Source organism: Buceros rhinoceros, unplaced genomic scaffold (assembly GCF_000710305.1).
Source record: "Buceros rhinoceros silvestris isolate BGI_N320 unplaced genomic scaffold, ASM71030v1 scaffold31878, whole genome shotgun sequence".
In the NCBI taxonomy this organism is placed as follows: domain Eukaryota; kingdom Metazoa; phylum Chordata; class Aves; order Bucerotiformes; family Bucerotidae; genus Buceros; species Buceros rhinoceros.
The window spans coordinates 5053-13503 of NW_010426798.1; the positions used below are offsets into that span (position 1 = coordinate 5053).

The 8451-nt window shown below is 58.3% G+C and overlaps 1 protein-coding gene across 1 annotated transcript in view; it reads right to left on the reverse strand.

Moving 5' to 3' along the window:
• The window catches only part of DEF6 (differentially expressed in FDCP 6 homolog (mouse)), a 13145-nt gene that overhangs the window by 3039 nt on the left and 1655 nt on the right, over nucleotides 1-8451 (reverse strand). The window contains exons 2-7 of the mRNA XM_010141658.1: nucleotides 4901-5041; nucleotides 2822-3007; nucleotides 809-1036; nucleotides 581-727; nucleotides 284-392; nucleotides 8-198 (exon numbers count right to left, since the gene is read on the reverse strand). Coding sequence (XP_010139960.1) covers nucleotides 8-198; nucleotides 284-392; nucleotides 581-727; nucleotides 809-1036; nucleotides 2822-3007; nucleotides 4901-5041 — 1002 coding nt within the window. The remainder of the gene's footprint in view (nucleotides 1-7; nucleotides 199-283; nucleotides 393-580; nucleotides 728-808; nucleotides 1037-2821; nucleotides 3008-4900; nucleotides 5042-8451) is intronic.

Here is an 8451-nt window from a genome sequence, read left to right on the forward strand (position 1 = left end):
TCTGGGCCTCCTTGAGCAGCTCCAGCTCCTGCAGCTTCCTTTCCTTCTCCTCCTGGAGCTGCCTGAGCCGCTGCATCTCCTCCTCCTTGGCCGCCTTGCGCTGCTCCCGTTGCTCGCGCTGCTCCCGTCGCTTCTGCTTTAGGTCTTTGTGCAGGGACTTCTTGCCCTCAGCCTGCAGCCGGATGGCTGTCTGGATGGCTGGGGAGGGAAGGGGACAGTCACTGGGGACACGGGGCGGGGGGGCCACAGGGAAGCTGGGGAGGGGGCACAGGGTGGCACAGACCTAGTGTCCACTCCTGGCGCTGCCGGGTGTCGGAGGCGCTCATCTCGTAGGTGCGGGAAGAGGTCTTCACGCAGAACATGCACCTCTTCCCATCCCGGTCAGGCAGCACCTGTAGGGAGAGGACACGGGATGGCATCACCCCCTGTACCCCACTATGTCCCCACTTCTTTCAGCCGTGGGACTGGCTCTGCCACACTCGTGGATGTGAAATTGCATATTCTTGGGTTCCTCTTCTTGGAGTCTGAAGGGGGTCTCCGGGGTCTCCTGCCCCTGAGCTGAGCATGGCCTGGGCCATACCTCCACACAGCAGTGCCTGTCCAACGCGATGCTCCCCTTCTTCTCCTTCCGATCCTCACTCATATAGTAGCTCAGGACACTGGGCTTCAGTGTGAACCACCGCTCCGACCAGTTCCTCCTCAGCTGGCCCTTCTTCCAGAGGTAGCCCTGCACCCAAGAGACACAGCAATCAGAAACAGGGTGAAGGGCAGGACAGGGCTTGTGCCCCAGAACATGGGAACTCCTTGCCTGTTTGAGCACATCCTCGATGACCTCCTGGTACACCTCCTCCACGGCCATGCTGATTGCATCCTGCTCGATGCCTCGCAGGAACCGCCCTGAGTTCACCATGTCCAGGAACTGCCAGACCGTGAGCCCCCCCTGCCCCTGCGGCTCCTGGGAGAGGTAGTCATCCAGCTCACAGGAGTTCAGCTCCACGTTCATGGCCGTGCAGATCTTCTTCAGCAGATACTCCACCTGTGGAGATGGGGAACTCAGTGACGGGGAGAACCGAGAGTCATTACCACCCCACCGACCCATTTTGGAGACCCCAGGACCACATCTCTTCCCTTATCCCAGAGGTACCACCCCTTGCAATGGTTGATGGTCGATGGTCATGGATGAGGTGTTCCAGGCAGCCGGCAGGCTCAGGAGGTTGACATTGCGTTAGAGCTTGACCACTGCTGGGCAGTGTTTCCTTTTAACCACAAAGCTGAGATGGTTTTGGCTTGTTTGTTTGTCTGCAGAGTGGTAAAACTCTGCAGAAGTCAAGTGCTTGAGGGAGAAGAGACCAACGCTGCTGTCCCCCATGCCCAGCCTGCAAAGCAGGTGCCTCTGACCACGGCCCTGAGCTCAGGCCCTCAGCTCTGACCACAGCCCCCAGCACCACTTGGACATCAAAAAAACCCCAAAAACCCTGGGGAGGAACAGGGGAAGAACTGCCTTTGGAGGAGATGAGCATTGCTTTGAAACTGTAAATAAATTTCTTTTAAAAAGCGCTAAAATGGTTGACATGATGTCAAGAAGGCTTATTTCAGCTCAAGTTTTGCTGCCCACTCTCCTCTACCCACGATCTGAGGACCAGGGCAGGTGGGTGGCTGCAGAGTCCCTGCACCCAGCTGGAGTGTTTTACATCATCTAACTAGAAGGGCAAGAGTTTAACGTAGTTTCTTTTTTTCTAGCCCAGCCCCGTCAGCAGAAAGATGATTCAGTTTGCCGCGGTCTGGGGAACAGGAAACACCTCTCCTGGGGAGCAGGAAGTGCGGTTGCCCTCCTACGCCTGCGCAGCACTGCACCTCGAGTCTTTTTTTGTCCTCCCCCACCCCTTTTTTGGCTTTGCTGATCTCAGGAGGTTGATGGTGTAGAGGCAGATGACAGCTGCCTGCCCAGCTGAGCTGCTCCTCACCAGGCCGGTCTCAGCCCCTGAGCTTGTCCCTCCTCCCCCAGATCTGCCCCACTTTGACCCCCAGAGAAGGGAGGACCTCCCCCACTCCAAATGCTGGGTGGAATTTGGAGATTTGGAGATTACTGCCAGCAGCTTTGCAGGGCAGCCGGGAGAACCTCGCTCTTAACTCTGTGGGTGCTGGGCAGGGGGTGAGTGTCTGGTGGCAGTGGGCATGGAGAGGGACAACCAGGTCTGCTTCGCCACTGCCTCTGTGGTGGCAGGGTCTGAGAGCAGCCCAAGGGACACAGCCCCATCCAGCCTGACAGTGATTTCATGGGGAGCAACCTCCCACTGCACCAGACTGAGGGTTTCTCATCATCTCCTCTTCCTCCCCCACGAAAATCGGGAGACTTCCACTGTGCTCAACCCGTGGGTGAGATGCCAGGACTTTCGGCAAGAGAACAGCCCCAGGAGGAACTGAGCTGTGGATATGCCTTGGCTGGGGCTCTGAGAACTGGCACATTCATTTCACAGCAGGCAAAAGAGCTCGTTGGTGTAGGCTTGGACCATGGAACAGTGCCATCGACCAGCTTGTATCTCATCCTCCAATATATGAGAGGCTCTGGCATTCTAGGAGGTCTTCCCAGCTGCTCCCAGGTCTCCCTCTTCTCCATGAGCATAGCAGGGGGTGCCCAGGGCAGATGGCCCCCTCCTCCCACCCTGGCCTGCTCTCTCTCACACCCTGGAGCACCCATATCTTGCAGGATGTGATGGGACATGCCAGGAAGCGATAGCAGGATGTGTCATCCCCAAATACGGCTCTGCCAGCGCGCGGAGCCCTGGAAGGATGGGGATGAACGGGGAGAGGCAGGTCCTACCTCGTCTGGCACCATCACAAGAGGGTATTTGTCTTCAGAGAGAAAGTTGAAGAGACACCAGAGCTTGAAGGCATCTTGGTGGGATACAACACTATTCCCATTCCGGTCAGGCTTGTAATTCTTCTTTGCCGTCAGGGTCCAGCAGAGCTCATCAAAGTTTTCTTTGACAAAAGCACCTTCCTCCACCTGTGGACAAGAGTCGGGGGGTGAGCGTGGTGCTGCCATGGTGGAGGGGAGTTCTGGGGCGGGGAAACTCACATCTGAAATCTCCTTTCCCTGCTAGTGAGAAGCATGGCATGACTGCGGGACCCACAACTAGAGCGTAAGTGGGCACTGTCCTGTGATGCCAGAGTAGCATCCCCAGCATGGGGCCCTTAGCCAGTGTCCCAGATGGTAGAGAAGATGCTAAAAGGCCACTGCAGCGTGGTGGCACCATCATGGCCATGGTGGCTCAGCCATGTCCCATCAGGCTTCAGAGCACCAGCACAAACCCCATGGTGAAGCACACTGCATGGTGCTCTCCCAAGCCCACCTCCCCGGTGCCTCTGTGGCTTTGGGTCATTCTTGTTATCCCAGTTGACCATAAAGAGGCACTGGGGCTCAGCGAAGGGAACTGATGGCCCTCGGGTGGGCAGCAGCAGAGGCAGGAATGATGTCTCCATCATCCTCGGCCCCACTGCCTGTCCATGAGTTTCTGTAATCGCTTGCCCAGCATCGTGAGCCGCTTCATGCGGCAGTTTTGGTGCAGCATCAGTGAACTGTGGTGGGCCTGAACACATCTGGCTGCTCCATCCCAGCTGCGTGAGCTGAAGCTGCCGGCACGAGGGCAAACTGTAGTCTGCAGTGGCAGAGCTGGAGAAAACCCTTCTGGTGGTGGAAGAATGAAAGCCCCTTTTCCTAGTAAAACCCACTTCCCCTTCTCAGGCTGCCTCTGGGATCTTATTAGTCACGGTGCAACCAGAAGAAGAGGGCTGGAAGGTCATCTTTGACTGTGCTTTTCCCAAGGAAGATCAGACCAGATGACCCTTGAGGTCCCTCCAACCTGGTGTCCATGATTAACCACGTGGGAAACTGGAAGGATTTTGGCCTGTCTGTGACGCGAGGTTGGGCTGGGCTGACCTTGGCCAGCTGCCTGCCCTGGCCAGAAAATGCTGGGGAGGGCTCTGCCCTCACTTGCTGCAGACCAGATCCCAGCAGCTGAGATCAGCATCTCTGGACCAGGATGGGCAGCTCCTGGCCAGCTCAGGGCAAGGGAAGGACTGGCACAGAGACTGGCACGGAGCCCTGCATGCTCGGGAGATGCACGGCTCAGCCCTGAGGAAGCGGCAGGGGAGGAAAGGGTTACTGCACCCAGCTCTAGGCCCCCCTTCTTCCGAGCACAGGGTGGAAGAAAGTCATTTCTCCTCTCCTCAAAAGCCTGGAGGAAACAAGCACCCAGCTGCAAAGTCTTGCTGCACCAAACAAAGGTGCCTTTGAGCCACGCAGAAAAAAGGGAGAAAGCCCGTGCCCACCCCAACTTCTGCTCCTGCCCCAGCACCTCGTCCTCCTCCTCCCACCTCAGATTTGAACAGGAGTGGAGAGGAAAAAGGGGCTGATTTCTGTCTCTGAGCCCTTTTGGAAACGTGGGCAGAGATGCACCTCCATCAGAGTCCTGGTGGAAAGGGCTGACCTCATCCTGGCCAAGGAAATGTTGGGTGTTTCACATTTCTTGCTTGTTTTGGCATTCACAGACTCACAGACTGGTTTGGGTTGAAGGGACTTTCAAAGCTCCTCCAGTCCCACCCCTGCAGGGAGCAGGGACATCTGCACCCAGAGCAGGGTGCTCAGAGCCCCAAGGGCCAACCTGACCTGGGATGGGGTCAGGGATGGGGCTGCTGCCACCTTTTGGGGCAACCTGGGCCAGGGTCTCCCCACCCTGAGTGACCCCCAACTCTCTGTATCCTTTTTCCACCCATTAAGGCACAGAATCTCCAAGAGCAGAGGCGGGCAGAGCCGTTGGGCTCCCATGGGATGTGGGAGCAGACCAGGGACTGTGGGGTCCCCACCCAAGGCTGGGGCAGGAATGGCCAAGGGGCTCACCTTATCCAGGATGTACTTGTTGAGGTAGGGCATGTAACCCTGGCTGGAGACTGGCCCGTCGTCATCATCACGGAAATGCTCTTCCAGTGCCACGGGATCATGGGGGATGCACAGCACCGTGTACAGGTTGTGAGACAGCACCTGGCCAGGGAGAAGGTGATGAACAACCTCCAGCCCTGCCCCAGCACACCCCCACGGTGCCACCCACCCACCCAGCTGGGGAGCGTGCCCTGCCCAGCATCACCTCCCTGCAGCCACAGCATCGAGGTGTGATCTGGGACAGGGGAATATTTGGGAATGTTAGAGAAACCTTAGAGAGTCCTTTAGAAACAGCAAAAATTGAGGATGTTTCCACATTCGCGTCTTTTCTTTCTTGGCACGTAGGGAAGCTTTTTTTTTTTAAAAAGGGCTGTTTCAAACATCACAGAGCAAACAGGACACACTTTGATCCAGAGGAGATGATAAACCACCCCAAGCCACACTGCTGGGCAGCTGCCCTCAGCCATCTCTTGAAAACACAACTCCTGCAGCACCCAGCGGGGTCAGACAGAGGCGGAGATGAAAATAAGAAAAGGTTTATAAGAGACTAAGAAAAGGGTCTGTCTGGGATGGAAGCTGACAGTGGAGATCTGGAGACACACCATCTCCAGCAGCATCTGTGAGCGTCCTCCACCAGCCCAGTTTTGTTCAGATTCCCCCAAACCATGTTTTGGAGCTCCCAAATGTCCCACGTGCTGGAAAGCCCACGCCACTGCCGGGCCAGCAGCCAGAGCCTGGAGCAAGGCTGCCCACTGGCACCACCAGCATCTCCCGCTCCTGGTGCTGGACAGGTGGGTTTTCCCTGTGACTTCACCTCCCAGCGAGCAGGAGATGGTTAAACGAGCATCCCCAGCTGATGCCCATCCCACTGCAGCGGGGTCTGCAGATGCCGCTTGCCGTAGTTGGGGCTGGAGGACCTGGGGTGCAGCATCTCTCCATCCAGGGCTGGAAATCTCCTCCCAGCGGGAGAGGAGCTGCCAGAGGCCACACCGGCTGCTGCAGCTGGAGACAGTTCTTGCTCAACCAGATTTTCTTTCTCTTTTTCACCCTCTGGATGATGTTATCGGTGGGACTCCACCCTGCACACAACCACCGAGCGGGCTGTAGCCCTAAGCGCTGCTGCTAGAGCCGCACCTTGTGGGGTTCGGTGCAGCCCTCACGACTGCACCAGGGTGGGAAGGGATGGAAACACCCTTGGCATCTTCCGACGTGGCTAATGAACCCATCAGGAGGGATTAAAAAATTGGGACTTGCATCCCGTTCCGTTTCCACCATGGGGTTTTGTCCCCAGCCCTTGCATCATCTCTCACAGCACCCCAAAAAGCCCGGGGAGGTCTTGTGTCTGCCCCTGGCCATGGGGAGCACCCTGACCCCTATGCCCACCCCAGCACCCTGCCAAGCAGCCCCTCCGCTCGCCGGAGTGGGCACCTACAAAATGACAGTGGGGCAGGGTGGGGGGAAAGCCCCAGCCCAGCTGACAGTGGAGTGCGTGAGGCCAGGACTGCCCCGACCCCACGGAGAGAGGAGAGGTGGGAAATCCCCCCCCGGGCGCTGAATCGAGGGACAGGAGGGGAAAATAACGGGGCAGAGAAGGGAAGGGATGCTCTGAGAGTGGTTTGGTGATGCAACAGTTCCCCTGCGGCCGTGTAGGGGGTGGCCAGGGAGGGGGCAGAGGTCTGCCCACCACCTCCGAGCACCCGCCCCAGTGCTGTTCTCCATGCTCTCTCCTGCCTCCCATCACTCTCCACTCCTGCCCCACTGAGGGTGGCATATGTAACGCTGCTGGAGAATGGCAGCCCTTCTTCTTCTCCCCTGTGGAAGATGCTGGAGGGGTGATGCCAGGGCTCAGGGTGACGTTTTAGGCTGGAGCCTGGCTCCACGTGTTAAACACAAACCCCACTGGCCTTGGCAGGCAAGAGCAGGGGGGTCAGGGTTCCTGCACAGGTCAGGAAGCATGGCTGCTGCCTCAGTTTCCCCATGTGCACACAGAATGTCCCTGCAGAGAAAACCAAAGCTTCTCCAGAGCTGGGGGTGCTAGGCGTCCTGTTCGAGGGGATCTCCAGTTCTGAGAGCCTCTGCCACCGGTGAGAGTCAGTTGATCTGCCCATTTTCTGCAGGGAGGAGGAACAGGAGTAGGGCTTGCCGCCTCGCCACCCACCAGCCAGGGCACCTTGGCTCAAGCCCAGCCCTGTGACCATCAGCATCCTCAGGGAAGGCTATTCCCCCTGCTTGAACATGAGCTGTTCTCAGACCTGTTTACTGGCCAAACTGGGACCCACTGGCCTGTGCCAAGAGTCTTTTGTGTGTTACAAGTAGCAGAGCTTTCAGTCTAAGGCTGGGGGTCCGTAGTCTGGCTGTGCTGTGCTAACCCGGATCCCCAAGGCACCAGTTGTGCCCAGAGACCCACACAGGCTCTGGGTTCTTTCCCAAGAAATGAGCAGGAGCCACCTCCCCGCCACATGCACCCCAAGCCTGCGACCCTGTGCAGCGGCTGGGAGATGCCGGTGCCCCTCGACATGCACTTAAACTGCTCGCCTGTCCCCCGACTCCTGCTCTCCGCTCCCCAAGGGCTTTGTTAGTGGGGAGCCTCAGGAGACCGAGCTCCACTCAGCAAACTGTTCCTCTTCCTCTGCAGCTGGGATGGGAGTGGAGAAGGGGCGCCAAAAAGCACAAGGAGGGTGCTCAGTGGCTCCCACCCACCTCCCCAGGAGAGCCCCGCCACCTCAAAGGGCTCAGCTCCGCCACATCCCACATCTCAGCCAGGATCCGCGGAGACAGGGAGTAGATCCCAGGTGTCTGAGGGGCTCCCACCCTCCTCCCCAGGAGAGCCCCGCCACCTCAAAGGGCTCAGCTCCGCCACATCCCACATCTCAGCCAGGATCCGCGGAGACAGGGAGTAGATCCCACAACCCGGCCAGAGCAGATGTGATGGCGTGGCGAGGAAAAATTGCTTGTCCAAGAGCAGGGCTGGCTCATGCCTGTGCTGGTAGCAGAACTACCCGACATCTCGACGCGCAGCACCCGACCACAAGATCATCTCTCCTTCCTGTGCAGACACACACCTACACTCACATGTACGTACGCACATGCTCACTGGCAGAGGAGGGGCCGTACCAAGAACTCAGCTAACGAACCCAACGGCTTCGCCATCGCACTTGGAAAAAGCTGATTTTACTTGTGCAACCGGCCAGAGCAAGGTCGGAGGAGTTAAACTCCCTGCTTGGCTCCCAGCAAAGTCCCCCCAGCTCCCAGGGCTGGTTTTGTGTCTGTAGGTGCCGGCATTTCCCCCACCCTTGTTCCAGACCCTTCTTGCAGTGACACGCCTGCCTGAGGGAGCAGAGCCCAGCCCGGCTCCCGCAGCCCCGGAGGGGTTTGGGCAGGGCACGGCCACGCGGCTTCAACACGGCACTGCTCAAACCGGCGAGACCCCGGGTTTCTGCTGCGCTGACGAGCAGGCATGCTGCGTGGGCTGGGGCAAACCTGAGCCGGAGCTCGGCCACGACAGGCAAGGG